Here is a 23,660-nt window from a genome sequence, read left to right on the forward strand (position 1 = left end):
CTTCACTTACCAAGTAGTGTGTAGCCCTGGTCGTCCAGTGGTTAAGATTCAGCACTCTCACTGCCATGGCCCAGGCTCATTTCCCACCCAGGGAACTATACCACCCATTGGTCAGTTGTACTGTGGTGGCTGTTTGTTGCTGTGATGCTGAAAGCTATGCCTCCATTATTCCAAGTACCAGCAGGGTCACCCATGGTGGAGAGGATTCAGCAGAGCTTCCAGACTAAGACAGACTAAGAAGGAACTGTCCACCCACTTCCAAAAGAATCTGCCATGAAAACTCTATGAATAGCCATGGAGCATTGTCTGATACAGCCCTGGAAGGTGAGAGGATGGCACAAAAAGACCGGGCAGGGTTCTGCTCTGCTCTACCAGGGTCACTAGGAGTTGGAATCCACTTGACAGGACTATAACAACAAACACGACAGGACACTAGGATTTCTAAGGAACCCCCTTAGAAGCCATTCAAGAAGGGACTAATAGATAATAATAATTAATTAATACTTATTGAACTCTTAACTGTGGGCCAAGTGCTATGCTAAATCTTGGCCTGCATTACCTCATTTAATCCTCCAGTTGCTCTTTGATATAGGTGTTGTTATGAGGAAGCTGATGCTCAGAGAGATCACTTAGGCAGTAAGTGACCAAAGCAGGCAGTCCCAGGCCTCCTTGACTCCAAATCCCTGGCCCTGTGCAGGCAAGAACATAGGTATACTCCTCTCTACCCGCTCCTCAACTGTTCTCTCTCCCCTGCACCCCTTTACCAGATGTAAAACTCAGGTATTGACATCATGGAGAGCAGACTGGGGGATGGGAACGACACTGTTCATTAGGGGCTGGAAGAGAGCACTTCCAGCCCCTTTTAAAAGGTGCCACCCTTTGATCACCTTCTCAAAACGTCTAAGGTCTTGCTTTCTCACTGCTTCCTTAGCCATCTTTTACTTATAGCCCTAACAACTGTTCATGTCAACATATGACCTCAAAAAGTGTGAAAAAATGCCACTCTTGAAATGTACTCCCCACACCTATTCACTCTGCTACCCTTACCCCTACCTCCATCCCCCACCCCATTAACCAGAGTAGTTCAGCTTCTTATGCCTCTTGGTTTACTCTTCTGTATGAGATCTTATTTGAAAGAAGATTTCTCTTTGCTAAAAAGATCTTGCAAATTTCTGCCCTAGAGCAAGTCAGATATTGATTTCTTAGTCCACATGCTACTTAGTTAAAATGTAAGGGAGGTACCTTGTGTCACAGAAAATATCTGAGGGTAAACAAATTAATTCCTTCCATAAACTTTCACTGATTAAAAGCATATTCTCTACAAAAGAACATACTAGTGCCTTCGGGAGCTGAAACTGGGATGAGGGATTGAGGTCATGCCTTACATGATAAAATGAGAGAGAAATTAAGCCACAAAGAGGAGCAGACCAAGTGCTCTTCAAGGAGCTAGTCATTCCTGCAAGGGCATTGGGAGAGTCTGGGATCCAAAGATGGCATCAGGGCTGGTCCTGGAGAGATGTGTGAAGTTCTAGAAGGAAGAGAGGAGCATTCGAGGCAGAAAGGGCAGCCAGAAACATTCTCAGAGAATAGGGAGCAGTGTGGCAAGACCAGCAAATTAGGGGTCTGGAAGGATATGGCACGAGGTAAACACAAAAATATAAATATTACAGATTGAACTCCCTAATTTGTATATTCAAATCCATCTTTTGAAAATTAGTTTTAAAACTTTTTAAACTATTAAATGTTTAGTTTATGCTCTATTTATAAATACGTGATATGGATCAACATTTTATTTCTCTTTCTCTCAGGTCATGGAACATCCTTTAATATCGACTGCAATGTCTGTTCTTGCTTTGCTGGCAATTTGGTGTGTTCTACCCACCTGTGCATCAGTGAGCACAGTTCAGAAGATGACTGTCGCACCTTCACAGGTAACTGGTCACCCAGAAGCTGTCCTTAATGGGCCATCATACCTTTGTATTTATTTTGCCCTTCAAGGTGGCTTCTCCAGTCTTGCCTTAACTGCAAATGTACAGAGTAAAATATATGTGTAATCCGAGAGCATGATAGTTCCCCTTTCTGGATCTGCTTCCTCCTCTGTGAACTGAGGGCATTCAACTAAATGGTTTCTTAGGGCCCTTCCAGCACTCATATTCTGGAATTCTATGAGCTAAAAAGAACAAGGCCAGTGATTGGGATGGTTTTAGTTAAATGGAACTTTTCTACCTGCTAAAATACCCTATTTACCCTAGCTACTAAATATGGTCTAAAATGTCCGTGTATTTTCTAAGTTTGTATCTGTTCTAGTGTTTTTCTCACTACCTTCCTTGACCTACCTTAGCTTACTGGTTCATTAGGTACCCATAATCAATCAAGTATGCTACTTTCTCGACTTTCCTATGCTTTATGCTGCTGGTATTATGCTGGTACCAGCTACAGTAAGTGAAAAGCTGGTGAGATGGGATGCTCTTCCCTTGAGAGGAAGCTACAGTTGCCAACAGCAACAGCACAGTCTACTGGCATCAATTGGTATCTACTTTTTCCCAGAAATACCTTTGGTTCTGGGTCAAGAGGAGCCAGGTAGCTGCCCTTGCCCCTTCATGCTGCTGCAGCAGCAACCTGATTCCTTTTTCCCTGGAGTTAGTATTACACATGGAGTGGGGTGGGAGGAGAACAGAAGAGGGATTTACCAACCTTGTGTCTCCAGCCCACTGGAAATAAAAAGGAGATCAGAAATAAGTGAGTGGCAGACTTATGGGGAAGTAGAGGCAGGACTAACTCCATCCCATCCCCATCACCCTCATGAGCACCGGCCTCTGCTGCTTTGTTGTTGTCATTGTCCTTGTCTTTGATCTGCTCTGCTCTGATATGGACAATTCATTCTGCTTAGAGAAACCATAGAATGATGTGGGGCTGAGGAGTGAGCTAAAGATGTATATGGAAGACTTTATTTATTTCTTTATTTACTTATATCTAAATGTGTGGGAAGGTGAACTTTACAACTAGCAGGACCCTTTTTCCCTGTAGTGTATAGCCCCTCATGTCTTGGGATAAATTAAGTTAATGACTGTTTAGCTAGCAGACTCTAAGGAGATTTTACTGGCCACAAAGTCTTCCACATTTCTTGGAACTCAGATAGTGCCCCCATCCAAACATGACTCAGAGAGACATGTTTATAAAAATTCTTAAGTCTCAAAATTACAATAATTTTCTAAGTTACCTTCTTGTTCTTCCCCCTCCCTAAGGAGATGGAAGGAACTAAAGGGGAGAAAGAGTATCTTCTACCACTCTGGGTCCTTTCTGGCTGGGCTACAAATTAAATTGACATGAGACTGAATAGGAGGAGAAAATCAAACAAAGCTTTATAACATGTATACATGAGAGAGACCAGGGAAACTGAATTTCTAGACAAATGATGGAGGTTTTCACCTTAAATAGCATATTCAGGTAGACAAAGGAGGATGTTGGGGGTGGGGGGCAGTCACTATGGGAGATTACCAGAAATCACAGTAAACAAGAGTATGCAGATTTAAGTCTTTGCCTTCCTCACTGATAAGAGTTTCTAGAGATAAAGTCATCCCCCCTTCTTTCTGGTACAGAGAGAGATACCTTTACAAATGGAGATTTCCCTTAAACAGAACTTTGATAAGAATGGGCTTAGCAAGGACCCTCCCAGTCTAGCGCTTTTAGGCAGTTTGGGGGGAAGGTCAAGTGTCCTTCAGAGAAAATAATCAAGGTAAAGAGACATATTTTGTATGTGTGTGTGTGAGGAAGATTAGCCCTGAGCTAACATCTGTTGCCAATGGTCCTCTATTTTGCTGAGGAAGATTGGCCCTGGGCTAATATCCATGCCCATCTTCCTCTACCTTATATGGGACGCCGCCACAGCATGGCTTGACAAGCGGTGCGTCAGTCCATGCCTGGGATCCGAACCTGCGAACCCCAGCCACCGAAGCGGGGTGCATGAACTTAACCGCTGCACCACCAGGCTGGCCCCAAGAGACATATTTTGAGGTGGCCAATTCTGATCTCCCACAGAACCTATGTGAGGACTCTACAACCTTTGTTCTTTGTCTTGTTTTTGGTCTTACTCTTTAATATTCCGGAAATCCCCCAGGCCGGATTTCAAACATCTAAATTTAGATTTGATATACTAGATTGGGAATCACACTCTTTACTTTTCTCACCTATACCTTTGTTTATAGGGGTCTCTACCCCTGGGATCAAGGTCTGGAGACCATCAATTAGCTGGAAATAAGTGGAACAAAGGAAATCCATTGTTGAATAACCATTGCAAGTAACTAGTAATCATTCTATAGAGAGAGAGAGAGAAGGAGAATTTTACTTGAACCAAGCTGAGAACTATAGCCCAGGAAGGCAGCCTGCACAAAAGAAGAAAGCATTCAGAAAAGCGTGGGTTTCAGGACAGTTTTATACCTTTTTAGAACAAAGAACATACGTCAAACAGGCCCAGGATACATACTTATCAAAGTTTCAAAGAGATATTTAGTTCCAGATTAGCAGGTCAACATGACCTTGATGTCCAGGAAAGGAAGCTTTATCATCAGGAGTACTGATACTGCCCTCATAAGAGGGGAAGTATGCATTCTTATCTTCAGAGAGTGCATTCTTTTACTTTGAGATAATGTTTAATGCATCCTTATCTTAATGGTTAAAGCAGATGTACAATGTATGTTTGATAGCCACACGTCAGGCTTCTTTAGTTCAGGCTGAATCTGGTATAAATCAGAATAGCGACCCCATATACCTCTATATGTGAACGTTTCTTGTCACCATTATGCAGACAAATGGCTTTTCAGAGGCTTGCCATCCTTAAAAACACTGTCAGAGAGTGGAGGGATGTTTTCCTGACTTAATTTACAATTTTCTTTTGACATGAGACCTCCATGTGATCGTTAGTGGTTTGCCTGACTTAGAACATGTGAGGGAAGGGGAATGCACAAGCACACGTCGTTGAGGCTGTCTCCTCTCTTCAGGTCTGCCCTGTAACTGTGCAGAGCAGTTTGTCCCCGTGTGTGGGCAGAACGGACGCACTTACCCCAGTGCCTGCATTGCTCGCTGTGTGGGCCTCCAAGACCATCAATTTGAGTTTGGATCATGCATCTCAAAGGATCCTTGTAATCCTAACCCCTGCCCCAAAAACCAAAGGTAAGTCAAATGGCTCCTTATCTTTTTCAACTGAAGACCAGCACCTACTGAGCATCTAGTGTGGACCAGACAGTGAAAATACAAAGATGAATCAAGAAGGTCTCTGCCCTGAAGAGTTTGGTCTCTGCCCTGAAGAGTTTGGAGTCTAGAGGGAAAGAGCCATGTAAAGCTGCTTGGTAACGTGCTGTGACTGAGGGCCCAGAAATGGAGCAGTGGAGGCAGCCCGGACGAGGCCTGGGAAAGCCTCTAGAGGATGTGACACTCGGCCGGAAAGACGAGGAGGAGACTGCAGGCAAAGTTTACAGTGGAGGAATGGTGGTGTTGGTGAAGGCAGAGAGTAACAGGAGCAAAGATCTCGGCTGCTGGAAACGAGGAGATGGCGTGGTGCAGGCTAGAAGCTTACAGCAGGTCAGTAAGACTGAAACAGAAAGCGTGAGGAAGGGAGAGGGAGCAGAGGAAGCGAGAGAAATGGATGTGTTCCTACCTTGTTAGCTATTTATGCCTGATAGTAATGGGAGATTTCCTTCTACTGACCTACCTCCATTTTAGGGATTGGACAGGAGAAATCTCTGGAAATGCAACTTCAGTGTTATATGAAGTTATTGGTTTAGGGGCCCTTTCTCTGCAGTTTCCTCATGGGCTCAGAGCACAGCTGACCTAGCCTTAATGATAGATTTCTGTATGTGTGGCTGCAGGGCAAGGGTCCTGCTGACTCGCTCAGATTTCAGGCTTGTAGAACTGGAGTTTTCACTGGCTGCCTCAGAGACCTGAGCAGGACACATCCAAGGGCCAGAGTCCTTTCCTTCTGAAGGATTTTGTGGGGAATAAGCTATTGCTTCTCCATCCTGAAAACTCTGGCGCAGTATGGGGTGGTGGGGGTGGGGGGATTTCTCGTGTGCTGAAAGAAATGGCAGAGAGTTGGTCGCCCATCTGGCAAAGTTTATACCGTGAAAACTAAGCCCAGAAAGTTCCTATGGAAAGAAGATGGGTGCTGTCCATTAGAAAAAAGGATAAAGAAATAAGCCAAAAGGATAATATAGTTGTGTTGGGAGGTAGAATTGAGGGTTGTTTTGGTATTTGTTTATTTGTTCATTTGTTTGTTTTCTTCTATTTGCTAACCTTTCTGGATAAGGTTGTCTTGCTTTTATAATAAAACAATAAAATCTCAAAGTGGGAAGGACTTGCTGGGTATAATACAAAACCAATATAAAAGAAAAGATGGAAAAATGCAGTTACATTGGACATGAACATTTTCTGCATGGTAACAAACAAATGACAAACTGGAAAGAATATCACAGAGAAAGGGCTGATGTCCTTGCAATCTAAAGAGCCCCTACAAATCCATATGAAAAAGGTTGACAACCTAATAGAAAAAGGGTCAAAGATCTACATCCTAATAGAAAAATCGATCAAGGACATAAACGTAGAAAAAGAAATACAAATGATTCTTAAACACTTGAAAAGATGCTTTTATTAGTCAGGGTGAGTAACTCTAGCTATGTATGTGTGGTATACAAACTCTATGTATACAACTCCCAAATATCAGTATTGTAACATAATAGAAGTTTAAATACAGTCCGTTTGGGTGTTCAGCAGATGGCTCTCCACATGGTGATTCAGAGACTTAGGATCCTTCCATCTAGTGACTCTGCCAGCTCCTACAGCCTCATAGTCCTCTGTATCTTCTGCATCTGGCCAGCAGATTAGACAAGGGAGGTGATGGAGGTTGCTCTTGAGAACCTTTGTAGGCCAGGTTTAAAAGTGACCTTCGTCTCTACTTCCAGCCACACTCCATTGTCACGTGACCACAAGTGACTGCTTGACTACTGCCAGGGAGACTCGGAAATGTAACCTAAATGTGTGCCCAGGAAGAAAATTAAATGAATTTGCTGAACATCTGGCCAATCCACCACAATGCTTAACCTTCCTCATATTAAGAGAAATGTAAATTAAATTAAAACTACAGTTGTGGAGCCGGCCCCGTGGCTTAGCGGTTGAGTGCATGCAGTCTGCTACTGGAGGCCTGGGGTTCGGATCCCAGGCGCGCACCATCGCACCGCTTGTCCGGCCATGCTGTGGCGGCGTCCCACATACAGCAACTAGAAGGATGTGCAACTATGACAAACAACTATCTACTGGGGCTTTGGGGAGAAAAAGGGAAAAAAAAAAGCAGGAGGATTGGGCAATAGATATTAGCTCAGCAAAAAGAGGAGGATCTGCATGGATGTTAGCTCAGGGCTGATCTTCCTCACAAAAAATACAATTGTGTACCATTTTCCATCTACCAGATTGGCAAAGATAAAAAATTTGATAGCATATTATATGGAAACAGGCACTCCCATATGAAAGGGCTGAGGGGAGGATTGGTACATCCTCTATGGAGGGCAATTTGGCCATGCCCACCAAAATTTTAAATGCACATACTCTTTGAATCAGCTTATATAAATGCTTATACTTACAGAAAATATCTCTGGGAGAATAAACAAGAAGTTGGTAATACTGGTTGCCTCTGGGGAAGGGAACTAGGTAGCTGGGACATAGAGTAGGAGGGAGACTTATTTTTCACCATATGTGATTTTATGTCTTTTCAGTTTCACCATGGGCTTGTATTATCTGTTCAAAAATAATTGTTTAAAGAATAAAATTGTATTCATCATCAAATATCTATTGATGTGTCAGGCATCTTTCTGAACACTAGGACACAACAGTAAACAAGACAAGGTCCCTGCCCTGATCGTGTTTACTTTAATTTACCCCCCAATTCTCAACCTTTCCTCTTGATCCTCTTATTTTTACATATTCATATTGATAAAGTTTTTCCTGCCAAAATTACCAAATTTCTCCTGATGTTCTTGGTTCTCATCCCTTTCATGTTAATAGATAATGAAGTTCTAAATATTCTTTTCCATTATTTCTCTTCAAATGTTTTGAATTTCCATAAAACCATAACTAAGTGCATTCTAATTTTAAATCCCATCAGAAAAGGCGACCACAGATGGTGGTAATGATGGTGGTGGGCATTTCGGGGCAGGAGGCTTATCTCTAAAAAAGAGTAAAGGTAATTTCCTTTGAAATTAAACTAATGCTGGCTACTATATTGTTCTCCTTTTATTTGACAAAGATTTGTATATCCTATTATTTCAAATACCCAGTGAAAGCTGAACATTTGAATAGGTATCTTCTTATAGAAAGTTATAAATACCCTTTATAGAAATGAGGGAGACAGAAAAGTCTAAAGAAGAAGGGCATCTATCCCACTACTGGGTATTTATCCAAAGAACATGAAATCAACAATACGAAAAGATCTCTGCACCCCTATGTTCATTGCAGCATTATTCACAACAGCCAAGATGTGGAAGCAACCCAAGTGCCCATCAACTGATGAGTGAATAGAGAAGATGTGGTGTATATATACAATGGAATACTACTCGGCTATAAAAAGAGACAAAATCATCTCATCTGCAACAACATGGATGGACCTTGAGGGTATTCTGTTAAGCAAAATAAGCCCGACACAGAAAGACAAAACACCGTATGATTTCACTCATATGTGGAAGACAAACAAACACATGGATAAAGAGAACAGATGAGTCGTTACCAGAGGGGAAAGGGGTGGGGAGGTGGGCCAAAGGGGTAAAGGGGCACATATGTATGGTGATGGAGAAAAACTAGACTATTGGTGGTTGAGCACAATGTTGTCTATACAGAAACTGATATGTAATAACATACACCTGAAATTACACAATGTTGTAAACCAATATGACCTTAATAAAATAGAGAAAGAAGAAAAGAAGGGCATCATCCCTAACCCTTCTGAAGGAGTTCAGGAATTGGGAGTGAAGCAAGGTTCAGATATCACCAGGAAACCCAGCTTCATGGGGTGGCATTCTCTCGGCGATTCACCACCAGCCAGCATCCGGTCCTTAGCCTGTGAGCACAGACACCTGAACTTTTCAGCACACACTGTGAAGCCTTCTCTTAAGATAGACTCATATTGGCCAAGTTGAAAATTAAGCCCCTGAAAATGCTTCATTTATTATTGACTACCAGGCCTCCAGCGTCAGACCCCCACCCCCCGATGGCCTCATTTCGTGACACTTTTACCCCGTGCATTCTTTGCTCCCGCCCTTTGGTCCCCTGCCCCTTCCCCCAGCACCACAGGGTCTTGAGCATCACACCTTTGCACATGCAGCTCCCTCAGCCGGGCAGGCCTGTGCGGCCCTCCCCACCTCTAGGGTCCAGCCAGGACACGACCCCCTCCCGGGGCTTTCTCCAGGCTCCTGGACAGAAGGACTCACTCTCACGAGCATCGATGTTGTTTTCTACCTGGTAGCCTACTTTATGTGCACGCTTGGCTCTCCACTCTCCAGAAGCTCTTGGGGACAGGGACTGCTTCTAGTTTCTCTCTTGCTTTCTCCTCAGCCTCCTGTGCCTTGTCGGTGCCCTGCCGGCCCCCCACACTCCCTCCCGACGTTGGTTGATGGGCTGTGTTCGTGTTTTTCAGATGCATACCCAAACCACAAGTCTGCCTGACGACTGTTGATAAATTTGGATGTAGCCAACATGAGTGTTTGCCCAGACAGCTCACCTGTGACCAGGCCCGCGATCCTGTGTGTGACACAAACCACCTGGAGCACAGCAACCTCTGCACTTTGTACCAGAGAGGGAAAAGCCTCTTGTACAAAGGCCCGTGCCAGGTACAGTTGTTTGGCTGACAGACCCACGTCCTCTGAGCATGAAATCGGTTTGTGGGCTTTTACACATGACCCAGCAGTCAGACCGTTTGCGGGGCTTGTGAATCCTGTCCTGTCTAGAAAACTCCGTCCCCACTCCCAGGGAGCCATCCCAAGACTGGCTTTTCCTCCACTCTGGAGGACTCCCTGGTTTCACACCCCTGGCACGAGTCAGCACCGTTTTCTCTTCCCATAGTTCTGTGGGCCCTCATTGCAAAAGAAATCGGGAAGAATGCGAGTTGAAACAACCAGGAGAAGAGTTTTTTCCCACGATTCCCACCGAAGTCCCTCCCTCAGTACTGAAAAGTGGTCAAAAATTTCTCCAAGACTTAATGTCTTTTTACGTGAGTTTATCCTTCAGTCTTTTAAGGTTGCAAAATCCGTATTCGTGTTAAAAATACCCGCAAGGACAGCACCCCTGAGGCTTCCCGCGCACCACTGATCCGTGTGCGGGCCCCGCCCCTTTCTGGGATCCCGTCTTTGGGCCCAGCGTCCCCGCCACAACCGGCTGACACCTGACACGACTGCTTCTCCGTCCCTGGTCTTTGTGGCCAGAAAACCCCTTCGGCTTGTCTCCCTAGGCTGTTTCCTCTCAGGACTTGTGTTCCGGTTGCTTCCATACCTGCTACTCTGAATCCCAGTCTCCTCTTCCCACTTGTTCCGTCTTCCTGGCTACAGTTTTTCTCTTACATATTCTTACCCTGCCCGACGGATCCAGAGTCTGTCTGCCCCACTGACCCTGTCCTTATCCCCTACCCAGCGAGAAACGATAAAGCCTCCGTATTTGCAGGAAGGTGGATCTTGTTTTCTTCAAACAGGCGTTTCCAGAACAATGGAAGTCTGGAGGGAGGCATTGTATCTCGTATCAGTTCACGTGGAATGAGCACCCGAGACCCAAAGAGGCTGAGAAAAGTAATCTCTTCAGTTCATCTTGGGACGGTCCTATTGCGCCCCCGCCATGTTCAGCCCACCTCAGGAGCTTCATTAAGAGGGGCCCCAGAATTTATGTCTGTGTCCTTTTTCCTCCCTGGAAATAGGGAGAGCTCTACAGTGTGCTGTTGGTTAGGAAAAGTGCGTCCTGGAGGTTTCCAGGCTGAATGTGATTTGTTTGCCCTCAGCCCTTCTGCAGAGCCGCAGAGCCCGTCTGCGGGCACAATGGGGAGACCTACAGCAGCGTGTGTGCCGCCTACTCGGACCGGGTGGCGGTCGATTACCTCGGGCCCTGCCAGGCCGTCGGGGTCCTCTCAGTGTCCAGTTCTGTCTCCGAATGTGCTGCGGTGAAGTGTCCCTCTCTCTCAGCGACTGAGTGCAAACCCGTCATCCCACCCGGTAAGCTGGCAGTCTTGTGGGGGGGGTGGCTTGGGAAGACTTGCTTCTCCGCCTCCAGAGCGTGAGTCTCTGCGGGGAAGAGAGTTGACTAGTTTATGTACATTTCTCAAGAAGTCTTAACTCGACCTGACGCTGATTAGATGTGTTATTCCGGGTCAACCTTACAAAGCTGTGCATGACCTTGGCCATCATCTGGTCCCGCCGTTTTAAAACAATATAGCGAATTTTTTTCAGGCAAAATCTTACACCAAACACCAATATATAAACAAATAAAGCAGTATTTAATTACTAAAATTATGATTATTAGCTCAAATGCATGATGTTTACTTATTGTAAAGTTAATGAGGGGCTGCCCGGTGGCGCAAGCGGTTAGGTGCGCGTACTCCACTGCGGTGGCCCCATCTGTGAATCCATCAAAAGTTCACTGAGTTTCCACTATGTGCCAGACACTCTTCCGGGCACTGGGGACACAGCAGTGAGCAAAACAAAGCCTCCTTCCCCTGGAGACTATGTTCTGCTACTTGCTTATCATTTTTTAACAGTGTAAAATAATTCTTAAAATTAAGTTAGAATCAAACGCTCATGGAATCCCTGCTTTTGCAGACAGGAAATCTAGGGGCCAGGAAAGCACCTGCCCAGCATGGAACAGCAAGTTTTGAGGGAGGGCAGGGTCTCAGCCTCACATCTCCTGAAAGGCCAGCTCTCTCTGTGCTGCCTTCCAGCACAGCTGCCTCACCCTGAGAAGTGGTGAAGGGGGAGAGCAGGGCTGGAGGAAGGGTTCTGGTACACGAGTCGATTCTGAAACCCGTTGGCCGGGGAACACGTCTAAAAGCGCATCATCAGGAAGGGCAGCTGTAACTCTCCGAGCACAAAAGGAAGGGCTGGGAGTTTCACCAACTCGGCTGAATTCTCCGTGTTTCTAGTTCTGAACACACATAAAATGGTTTCTGTTATACAGGTGCTTGTTGCCCATTATGTGCCGGGATGCTAAGAGTTTTATTTGACAAAGAAAAGCTGGATACTATTGCTAAGGTAAATTGCTTTCTATGCCAGGTCCTCTTGAAACCGTATTGATAAACCTCTCAGTAATCCTACAGAGTAGAAGATGTTTTCTCATTTTTAGAGGAAGAAACCTGTTTGCAGAGAAGCAACATGCCCAAGGCTGTCGGCTCAGAACCAGTACTGCTAGGGTTTGACCCCAGGCTGTCTGCTCCCCATCCCGTGCTCCTCTCCTCTGCAGCCTGGCTGTGTGGTGACCTTGCTCTGCACATCCCACCCTGAGCCTTTCTTAGGAAAGGTCCCCTCCTGGCCCAGTCAGCAGAGTCGGAGCTGGAGGCAGAACCAGGCAGCCAGAGACTGGGAGATGCCCGCTGGTTTCCAGGTGGCCTGCCCACCCAAGCCCCACTCCGCCCAGTGCATCCAGAGCCGGCCGCCTCCCCACCAGGCTCTGCCCCCTTTCCCTTTGCCGCTGCTTGTGCTGCTCGCTGTTGTGGAGACAGGGCTCCAGACAACAGCTGCCACAACCTAGAGAACTGTCCCCTTTTGGATTTAAACACCTGTGTTTTTACAGGAGGACTTTATTTCCCTGCGGCCTCCATCTCAGAACAGTCACGTTATTTAAAAAAAAAAAAAAGAAACACTTCTGGTGAGAGCATTTATCCAGGCTACAAAGCCCCACAGTCAGGCCAAAGCCCATTGGAACAGACTCTGGCATTCAGCTGGCTGGGCCCTATGGGGCCTGCACTTAGGAGTTCCTTGGTTAAAAGAGCCTCCTTGGGGGGCTGGCCCCATGGCGTAGTGGTTAAGTCTGGCGCACTGCACTTTGGCAGCCCAGGTTCACCGGTTCAGATCCCGGGCATGGAGTTAGACCACTCGTCAGCCATGCTGTGCGAAATAGAGGAAGATAGGCACAGATGTTAGCTCAGGGCTAATCTTCCTCGAGCAAAAATAGAGGAAGATTGGCAACAGATGTCAGCTCAGGGCGAATCTTCCTCAAGCAAAAATAGAGGAAGATTGGCAACAGATGTCAGCTCAGGGCGACTCTTCCTCACCAAAAAAAAATAGCCTCCTTGCCTTAGGCAAGGGAGCAGGGCAGCTTTGGCAGTAATAAGGAATTCTTCTTTTTCTCAGGTAATAGAACCTTTTTCTCTTTCTAGGTAACAAACAAAAAGCCGATAACAGTTCTGGAAATACTTCAGAAAATCCGCATGCATGTGTCTGTCCCACAGTGTGACGTATTTGGATACTTCAGCATTGAGTCAGAAATTGTGATCCTGATTATTCCCGTTGATCATTATCCAAAAGCTTTGCAGGTGGGGTTCAGCACGTGTTGTGCAGCCATCTTGTCATTGTCAAGTTTGGTGGACTTGGGAGGGGGTGGGCACAGACCAGGACTGGGGGAGGACCAGGTGGCGAGGACATGGAGGCCCTTTGGCGGGAGAGATGCAAGGCAGGCTCTGAAGGACAGACCTACACCAGGGGAGCATTTTCCAGGTGGCTGAGGGCTGGTACCCTTTTGACAGCAGGATTCAAAGGAGCAGGAGAGGGGAGAGGTTGAGATACTGTGACTTAGAATGTGCAGAGACAGAAGGACCTGCTCATCGTACAGACGAGGGGTCTGAGCCCAGGGAGGGGAGGCACTGGCACAGGTCATGCAGTGACAGAGCCAGAATAGACTCCAGTCTCCAGAGAGCTGTGCTCCCACTGGGGAGGGGGAGCCCGCCAGAGCTGGTCTGGTGGGCCCCGAGTTTTCTTCCTCACAACCTGGAGGCGCATGGAGCCTCACACATATAGGCCCAAGTTTCAGCATCGAAATGGTGAGGGCTGAGAGGAGGGGGTAGAGATAAGCCGGGTGTAAACTACACAATGAGAAGGCTCATTAAGTCTGAGTGCTTTCACCCTCAGGTTTAAATAGGCATTGAAGTCCATTCCCATGACTGTTTAACCATGGAAAGACAACGTCTCAATGTGGACGAGTGGAGAACAGGATGGTGGAACCAGGAAAGGGCAGTGGCACTGTGGATCATTTCTTTTCTGATTTGATTTTCATTGATGCTGTTATTATTTGTGTAATAAATGAAGACTATAGTAAAATGTGACTTTAGCCAAGAAAAGGACAGAGAGAGCATACTCCCTATGTCGGGATCTATGTGGAATTTGTCTGACTTGACCTTTTCACGGGTTCCGTGGTTTTATATTAAAAGAATCGGATTTTCCTCTTCCAGATTGAGGCCTGCAATAGAGAAGCAGAGAAGATCGAGTCCCTTATCAACTCCGACAGCCCTGCTCTGGCATCCCACGTCCCTCTCTCAGCACTCATCATTTCCCAGGTACAGGTCTCCAGCAGCGTGCCGTCGGCTGGCATCGGGGCCAGACCCCCCTGCCACTTCTGCCTCTTCCTCCTCAGCCTGGGCCTCGCCTTGCGCTTGCTCTGGACACATAACTGACTGCCCATGAAAAGCGCAGAGTGTTCCTCCATCTAATTCTTCTGCCTTGTGAAAACCATACAGGACTGCTGGTCTGTAGTTGAATAGTGGCCAGGTAAACGCACTTGTCACCTCTCTTCACCACACAGTATTTTTTTAATCTGCCAATATTAGTAGGGTTTTTGTTTTGTTTTTACAAATGTTAAAATACATTCTTCCAAATACTAATGAAAAGAGGATGTCTCCTTCTGCTGGATCACTGCCTTACAATTTACATTTTGCTTGTTTGGTGGGACCCCTACTCTAAACCAAATTCAAAATCACTGATAAATGAGATGATCCCTTTTTAGAAAGATAACTCACTTTACTATGGGCTTCGTATCACAGAAACTTCATTTCAGAATTCCTGTAAGTATTGAGGTGCCCCAGTGTATACATTTTTCTTTACAGATAATTACATACTCTGTCTCGAAGCTAGGGGCCACAGGGAAGAGCCACTGCTGTTAGAGTATGAAGTAAAGATAAAGCATCTTTGAAATTATCATGTAAATCACCAGGCAAATTTAATTTACAGAAACTTAATTCAGGAACCCATCTGTTGTGTTAAGCAAAAGCAAGCTGATTAAATGACACATAATGATAGATGGTGACAGTCTCAGTGGTTACTAATGTGGCTACTGTGACTTTCGTGAAAGTTACATCACATCAAAGTGTCTTGCATTATGCATTTTTATATTAACTAGATGTATATTCTTTGGTATTCATCCAAGCTAAATTTAGAGTTTTTAAACATCAATCTTTAAACCAATTGCTGCTACTTATATAATTGCCAAAAAGTGAAATAATGAGTAGTTCATGTACATAATACATGATTTATCTATTTTATTATGAAGAAGGTGAATAGCCATATTTGTAAAATGACAATCGTGTGTGTTAACCCAGTACTTTGCGTTCATGAAGACACATTTGCTTTTTGTGATATGCACAGTATAGATGAGTCTTCTCTCTCTTTTTTGATATAGAATTATAAAGAATTGTGGTTTATATATTTACAAATGTCAATCTAAGTATGAACATGTTTGCATGTTGTCTAAGAAATTGAATTCTTCGAATGTGTTTCACAGTTTGAAATAAGCTATTCAATGTAATACTTCTTGTTTGTATGCACCTAAACTTAGATTTTACATGAAGTATTTTTTCCAGTATTGTATGTAGCCTCTGGAATATATAGGGATATGCTTATTTTACCAAAATGTTGTGTAAAAGTGGGCACTTAAAGTTTTCAGAATATCTCAGTGCTGACGGAGCGTTGTTTGCTGCAGTGGCTTTTTCTATATAAATGTCTTCACTGCAAGATACTGGAAAGCTTTTCCATTTTAATAAAGATAACTTTTATATGATTATGTGTACTTCCAACAATGTGGACATTTAAAATGAAACCACTGGTCACTCCTGGGCGAGCTGTGTCCTCTGATCTGGATTAGGAAGTTATGGGAATGTTATTATTGTCAGCCCAGGGCCCTGGGAAAGCAGGGAAGCTGGGAGAGAGCTGGTCAGACCAGACCTAGGCATGACCAGAGGGCAGGCTGTGGCAGAAAGTGTACAAAGACCCCAGCTTTAGGCCTTCAGGCCCAAGAGAGCTTCAGGCCCTCCGAGACCCAAGAACAGACTAGGCAGTTCTGTTCCCCACTGCCTTGGGCCCGATGTTCCAGCTTCAGGGTACATCCTGGGGCAGAGAGGACTTTGGACTGTGGAGACAGAGGGCCTGTTGATCTGGGCCTGGGAGGTTCTATCAATCAGCTGAGGCTAAGGCTCCAAAACCTCCATGGCTGACAACAAGAGAGGCTCACACCTTGCTCCTGTCACACGTCCACTGTGGGCCAGCTGCACTTCTTCTCTACACCATCTTCACTCCAGGACCCACTGCAGTGTCCTCACAAAGGGGTGGAAAGAGGCAGAGAACCACACTGGCCCTTAGGTCTCTGCTCAGAAGTGACATTGTCATTTCTGCCTACATCTTACTGGCCACTCCTGAGTTCAAAACGTAGGGATGTTGAATCTTCTGGTGTGTGTGTGTGTGTGTTAGGGGAGGTGGCAGGGAAGGAGCTGGAGGAGGGACTGTGAGTATTTGGACAATAATACAGTCTACCACAGAGGTCCTTTCTCATCAGGATAGGACAACAGCCAGGACTGACTACATTTTTTATTAGAAAAGCAATGGAAGTTTCATGGCCCGGGAAAGAAGTCAGAGAAACAAGAGAGGTGCTTGGGTTTGGGGGCAGGGGTATATCAAGGAGAGAAAGATCTAAAGGTTGTACTGCTCTGAGGTCACACTCATGAGAACTCCGAAGATGGTTATGGGCCCAGCAAGCCCAGGTCAGGGAGGTCAAGCTCCTCACTTGCCAGTTGCTGTGCTGAGCACACCCAGGCTGCCTCCTGGACGGGTTGTCAGTGGCTTCCCGGCATCAGCGCAGGCTGGCTCCTGCTGGATGGCTCTTCAGCATTCCTCCTGAGGCCAAGTGTGTCAAGCTGGTAGAGGCCTTGAACGGAGAGCCTGTGGGAGACAACTGGGGCTCGGCGCGGGGGAGAGAGATTCAGAGGCTCCTATGGCCATGGGTAATGAAACCAAGATACTAGAAAACAGATGAAACAGCTCCCTGTCCAGACTACAGAAAGTAATTGGGCAGGAATGGACCCCAAGAGGGTCAGGGGCCTGGCCTGGGTCACATGCTCACCTCTGCAGCAGAGAAGGAAAGTTAGGGGAGCTTCAGCCACCCCTAAACCAGGTGGGCTGGATTTCTCACAGGAAATGACTGTTCGGAGGAGAAGCCTTCTGCTGGACGCGTTCTCTGAGGAGTGTGCATCCCAACAGGCGGCCATCAGTCCTCAAACCAATTCAACCTGTGAGCACACAACACTGCCTTGCCCTCGGGCCGGGCACACCCAGAGATGTATCCACCAGAGCCCAGTAACAACCACTGGGTGCTTTGTACAACTGACCTATTGAAAAGGGATCATCCAAAGTGACTAACAGTAAAGTAATTGTTACACCCAGAGCAAACATGGCAACAAAGAGGAGAGACTGATGAGTGCGGGAAATTTAAATCAGCATGAGAAGCAGCAGCCAACTTGGGGAAGATTCCGCCTGCCTCCTGGAGGCCTCGCTCCAGAGCCAGCTCTGTCAGGAAGCTTCCCCGGGGCTCCAGGACAGGACCCGGGCTTGACGCTTGACTGTCACTGGATGACACTACACAGTTGGTCTCTCCTAAGTAATCATTTGTCTGTAGGCCAAGGACGGCAAATGCATGTCCTTCACGCCACTGAGCGTTCCTTTTACGTGCATGGTAAAGAGAGCACAGCTCTGTCCTTGTGGTCTCGTGGGGCTGCCTCAGCTCCACATGAGGGTCCAGCACAGTGTTCTCAGCAAGAAGAAAGGGGACGGGAGCCACAGTGGCTTCTCCGTTTGCTGCCAGGGCCTCTTCTGAGTAAGGAAAATATTCCCTAGCAGTCGCCCCTGCGTCTCCTTGGTCAGATCCCGCGGCCAGACCAGTCACTGGCCCCGGGGAGCAGGGTGGCCGTAGCCGGCTAGTTGGGGACTGCACATGCTGCTGCACAAACCTCGCCAGGTGCGGGAGGCAAGTGAGAAGGCCAAGGCCCCCAGCAGCATCGGCCCCGAGAGAAAACCAGGTTTTCTGCTGTCTCAACTCATTAGAGTCTAATATGAGCAGTTTTCTTTTTCCAGTAACTGCCCCCAGCTGTGCTACATGGACCCCTGTCTCCCAGTAGGTGGTGGAACCCACAACAGCATCTCTGCCAGATTCCATACCTTTACTACTTACCTCCAGTTCTTTGAACAGCCTCGCTCCGTTTCTCAGGTCTCTCTCCTGGTTATTTTGAAACTTCAGTCCCATATCCAACGCAAAGGCCTCTTCTGCCTCCTCAGCCCAGGCTAGACGAGTGGCTCTAATTGCCTAGAGTAGGGGGTGGGAGGTATGGTCTCTGCCCCATACACGGGCAAGGCTCACTTCTCCAGGACAGTGAGCTTGGCCTGCTGTCACTGTTGGCGTCAGTCACTAACAGTCATTAGGATGTCTTCAATACAAGCTGTGGACGCTCGTTTCTAGTAAGAAGGTCTGTCAACTAGGAGCTCCTGAGTGGCGTTGCCCTTGGCTCCGGTTTGCCTGCGCAAGCCGGGAGTAGGTAATCTAATTGCACCGACGACGTGCCCCGGGAGGCGCGAGGAGGAGGAGAGAAAGTCTAACAAGAAGACAGAAGGCTTCTTGGACAGGGTTTGACTTGAGCTGGGCCTGGTAGAAACAGGGAGGCTCTTCCAGATAGCTTTGAGGAGAGGCGTTCTAGGTAGAGGGTACGGCTTGAGTTAAGGCACAGAAGTAGGCAAGTCTGGGGCTGTCCCCAGTGGTAGAAGAGTGGAGCTGACAAATTGGGAAGGGGTGGCGAGGGGAGGTGTAAGGCAGATTAGACGTGCTGGCCTTGAATGCCAGCCCAGAGTGGCGTCCAGAGCACCTGCCCTTCCCTCCCAGTTCTACTGACTGACATGGGTGGCTCTGGCGTGCAGAGAACCCGGTGTGTCCAACTTCAGCGTCAGGAGAGACCTTTGAGATCATCCACCGATCTTGTGCTCAGGCTGTGCTTCCTTTCCCGGTCCTGTGAACATCCTCGACTCTGCTGAGGAAACAAGAACTGACCCAGGCTGGGGGCCAGGCCCAGGGGAAGCCCGGCCCCTCCCTCAGGGTTCAGCCTGGGTCTGCCTCAGCTCCACTGCGGAAGAAAGTTAAACTCACCAGCAACACTGCAGGTCTTGACACAAAATCCGGAGAGGACATTTTATTTTCCTTCATTGGATTTAACTGTTTTCCTTCAGCCCTGGGCTAGTGGGAGCCAAACCCACATGCTCCCCCAGAAGGCGCTCCACTTCTCCAAGGGCCCTGCTCCCAGAGCCTTCTCCTCCCTCCCTCTCTCCCAGCTGCAGAAGGGCCTGCGTTGGGCGCTTTGCCGGCTGAGGGGAAGGGAGAGCAGAGGGCTCATTCCTGGGGAAATTCCTTTCCCCAGTCCAGCAATCTCAGGGCTGGGGGTGGATTTCCACTTTGTACAGAGGGAAACAGGCCCAGAGAGCAGAAGTACTAGCCCAAGGTCACACAGCGAGTCAGGGCAAAGCCAAGGCCTGAGGCCAGGTCTGGGCTTTCCCCGGCACAAGGCAGCTGGGCGGGATTAGTGCTTCTCAGGGATGGAGCCAGCCACGCAGGAGAGCTCCCCAAAGGTGGACACCAGGGGTGGGCAGAGTGGAATAGGTTCAAGGTCAGGTCAGGCTGACAAGGCAGGCATGCTGGGTGAGGTCTGACAGACAGGTCCAAGGAGAAACAGGAATCATAAAAGTAACTGACACAGCTCTCTGGCACTTTCTGTGAGTTTGCACTGTGCTTTTCGCCTTGTTCTCTCACTGGCCCACACAAAATGGTGCACAGAGAGCACATGCAAAGTCTAGGGTGGAGTCAGGTTCTCGGGAAGTTAGGCTGGTGGAGGGTAAGAGGAAGGCAGGAAGCCTTCACATGGGGAAGCATGCTAACGCTCCTGCCTCCAACTCCACCCACTCTTTCATTTTCCCAAAATGAAGTTCGCTGTATTGTTTTCTTATTATAAAAATAACACGTGCATTCCCCAAAGTACTGGAAACATAAACAAAGGAAAAACTCGCCCACAATGCACCTTCCTCTCCCTGTTTCTACCAATGAGTGCAGAACAGAATCCTTCCAGAACCTTCTCTGTACTTATATCTCTCTGATCTAATTGGGGCAGGGTCCCTCCTCTGTCCACATGAGGGCGGAGGTGGGTGCCTCACTACCCTGTGAGGGGAAGTTCAAGAACTTGGTTTCATATTTGGGAAGCTGCCTGCTGGTTGGCACTTCCCTGCCTAACGGTTCACAGGTTGAAGCCCCATGTTGGCCAGAGCCCTACCAAGCAATCAGGCGACGTGCTGTCCTCTTCCTGAGGGCCAGCTCACCTGTCTTCACCTGACCGATCTCCCACCGAACTCTGCTGGAGATGTGAGCACTTGCTTTACTGAGCAGTCAGGTAAGGTTTATATTGGTCAGGACTCAGCAGGTAAACAAGTGGCCCACCCAAATTAGGATAATTTGAGGAAGGCTTACTAAAGGTGCTATTTACAAAGGTGTGAGCAGGATGTGAAAAACCACAGGAAGAGAGCAGGGCGTGAGATGTAAGGTGGGGCTGTTAGCACCCCTAAGCCCCGAGTGGTGAGGTAGTTACCAGAACCCAAGGAGAGCACTGCACGGAGCAGGCATTTCCTCCCCTCCTCCAGGTCTCCCCCCATTGCTGAACCCGGTAGGAAACCAGAGGACAAGGGAGCCTGTCGTGGTAACTATACAGGTCAGCCTTCCGGGCAGAGAGCAGGGTGGAGAGGCAATTTAGGGAAGGAAGTGCAGCAAAAAGAAGATACCAACACAGCAGGCCAGGGCAACGCCGAGTAAGGACCAGGAGATGTGACGGTCTCTGCCCACTCATGCCGGCACCCGCCCAAGATGGGGAAGACCTCTTGGTTTGAACCTTTGGAGGTGTTCCGCTGAACGCTCCTTCCTTCTTGACCTCAGTTCCTCTCCGTCTTCCTCTCCTAGCCCTTCTTCACACCCATGTTTTCCAGAGTCTCTCCCTAGCTCCCTGAGAATCCCCACTCCTCCACGACCCAGAGAGAAGTTCAGGCCTTCTGCCCCTTCTTGGGTTACACAAACACAGCCCTCAGGCTACAGCGCTTCCATTAGAGCAGAGCTATAGGCTGCGCTAGTTCAGGCTTTACCAGTTCAAAGCCAGGCTTTGCCGGCTCTCAAGTGGAGGACCAGGCTCTGGCCCATGAGTGGGGAAGGTGGCGCTCTGGATCCAGTTACCTTCCCTATCAGCAAGGAGCCATCCAAGAGCAAGCACCTCTCCTCATAGCGAGTATTTATTTTCTTCCTAAACAGCCCAGGCTGTCACATGTGAGGAAGGTATATAATCCTCACAGTAAAATGAATTTATTATAGCAAAATAAGTCTATACCTGGGTGCTTTTAAAATGGGTTGTTGTTGTTACTATTGTCAGTGTTTCTCGCATGATATTTTCTAACTGCTTATTGATGCTATGTAGAAAAGCTGACTTTCAAAAATATTTTTCTGGGACCTGGCTATCATTTAAATTTTTTATATTAATTTAATGGGTTTTCTTAGGTTTTTCCAGGGAGATGCTATAATGAAAACTTGGCTCCTCCTTTTCCAACATCTATACCTCTTATCTCTTTTTGTTGTCCTAGTACTGGCTGGAACTCAGAACAACGTTGAAACAGTGGAGACAGCAAGAAACTCGATGATGTTCTTGACTTCAATGGGAGTGTGCCACGGTTTACTGTTAAGCGGGACATGTTGAACTATGACATGTTTCACTGTCTGTTTCAGGAGGCTTCCCTTTATTCTGCTAAGGGAAAAAAAGGAGATTTTTTAAGAACTCAGTAATGGATACTGAATTGTATCAAAGATATTTTCAGCATTTGTTTACATTATATTTTTCCTTTGACTTATTAATATTATAAATTGTGAATATATTTCTTAACATTGAACCATCCTTATGCCCTTGAAATAAATTTTATTTGGTATTATTCTAACAATACACTGCTAGATACAATTTGGTGATGTTTTATTTTGGATTTGGGTATTTATATCCATAAATGATGTTGCACTCTGGTTTTTCGTATTTGCCATATTTTTCAGGTTTTGGAATCAGGATCATTCTAGCTTCATTAAATGAATGGAGGAGGTTTTCTATGCTTTAGAACATGTAAATAGTACCAGAATCATCTGTCTCTCAAAGGTTTGATAGAACTTGCCTGCAAACCTATCTGGGTCCAGCTCTATTTGGGTAAGCAGTGATATTTCCTTTTTCTTTTTCTTTTATTTATGGCTATATTGGTTAATTTAGGGTTTTTCTCTTCTTAAATAAATATCAGTAATTTGTATTTTCCTAGAAAATTGACCAATTCAGGAAAATACTAGTGGAGACATCGATATTAGTTTTCTGAACACTTCTAAAGAGAGATTACATCCCCCTTTTCCATTACTAATGTGGTACATTTGAGTTTTCTCTCCTTTCAAACTTTTTTATTGATTTGATTTTGTAGAGATTTACCTATCTGATATGTCTTGCAGCTTTAGGATATATTTTTAAATTCTGTTCTTTTCTGGTTCCTAATGCATAATTTGTTTTTATCTATATTAATTTCTTTATTCAATTAACTTTTAAACACTTTATTATGGAAAATTTCAAACCTACAGACAATTTTAAAGTGAAAATGCATATACTCACCATCTAGATTCTACAATGAACATTCTGCTGTATTTACTTGATCACTATTTATCCGTCTCTCCTTCTATCCATCAATCTTATTTTATGTGTTTCAAAGTAAGTTGAGTCCGTTTTATTTTTTGTATGCAATTCAAAGTAAGTTGCAAACATCAATACATTTCACCCCTAAACACCTCAGCATTCATTCATTCATTAACCAGAGTTCAATATCTGTTTATGGTTCTTTTTTTTTTTTTTCCTGGTGAGAAAGATTGCCCCTGAGCTAACATCTATTGCCAATCTTCCTCTATTTTTTGTACGTGGGTCGCTGCCACAGCATGGCTTGATGAGTGGTGTAGGTCTGTGCCCAAGATCTGAACCTGTGAACCCCGGGCCACTGAAGTGGAGTGTGCCTAACTTAACCACTACGTCCTGGGGCCTGCCCCAAGAATTTTCTTTTTTTGTCAAAGATCAGGGGAGAGCCTTCTCCCTCCAGGCTCCAAATTAGGTAATAGATTATTTTTATAAGTCAGTAAACATAAGGTTCAGAATTCTAAGAAACACGTCTTAGTCAGCTTGGGCTGCTATAAGAAAATATCGTAGACTGGGTGGCTGATAAACAATAGAAATTTATTTCTCACTGTTCGAGAGGTTGGAAGTC

At 46.3% G+C, this 23,660-nt stretch overlaps 1 protein-coding gene and 1 long non-coding RNA gene across 3 annotated transcripts in view; both read left to right on the plus strand.

The window, feature by feature from the left end:
• LOC106800271 (reversion-inducing cysteine-rich protein with Kazal motifs-like) overlaps positions 1-16,056 on the plus strand; it is an 86,526-nt gene extending 70,470 nt beyond the window's left edge. Inside the window, exons 5-11 of the mRNA XM_087419597.1 lie at positions 1,809-1,931; positions 4,998-5,169; positions 9,674-9,866; positions 11,021-11,231; positions 12,190-12,263; positions 13,388-13,543; positions 14,456-16,056. Coding sequence (XP_087275723.1) covers positions 1,809-1,931; positions 4,998-5,169; positions 9,674-9,866; positions 11,021-11,231; positions 12,190-12,263; positions 13,388-13,543; positions 14,456-14,677 — 1,151 coding nt within the window. The 3' untranslated portion in view covers positions 14,678-16,056. The remainder of the gene's footprint in view (positions 1-1,808; positions 1,932-4,997; positions 5,170-9,673; positions 9,867-11,020; positions 11,232-12,189; positions 12,264-13,387; positions 13,544-14,455) is intronic.
• Positions 16,057-20,331: 4,275 nt separating this feature from the next.
• On the plus strand, positions 20,332-22,327 carry LOC147913269 (uncharacterized). 2 transcript variants are annotated; one of them, XR_015549038.1, is made up of 2 exons: positions 20,332-20,746; positions 21,975-22,327. It is a non-coding gene; the product is annotated as an uncharacterized LOC147913269 (long non-coding RNA). The 2 variants fall into 2 exon arrangements; XR_015549039.1 differs by lacking the exon at positions 20,332-20,746 and adding an exon at positions 20,801-21,061.
• Positions 22,328-23,660: the final 1,333 nt, after the last annotated feature.

Source organism: Ceratotherium simum, chromosome 29 (genome assembly GCF_057802395.1).
Source record: "Ceratotherium simum simum isolate JZ-2026a chromosome 29, ASM5780239v1, whole genome shotgun sequence".
In the NCBI taxonomy this organism is placed as follows: Eukaryota; Metazoa; Chordata; class Mammalia; order Perissodactyla; family Rhinocerotidae; genus Ceratotherium; species Ceratotherium simum.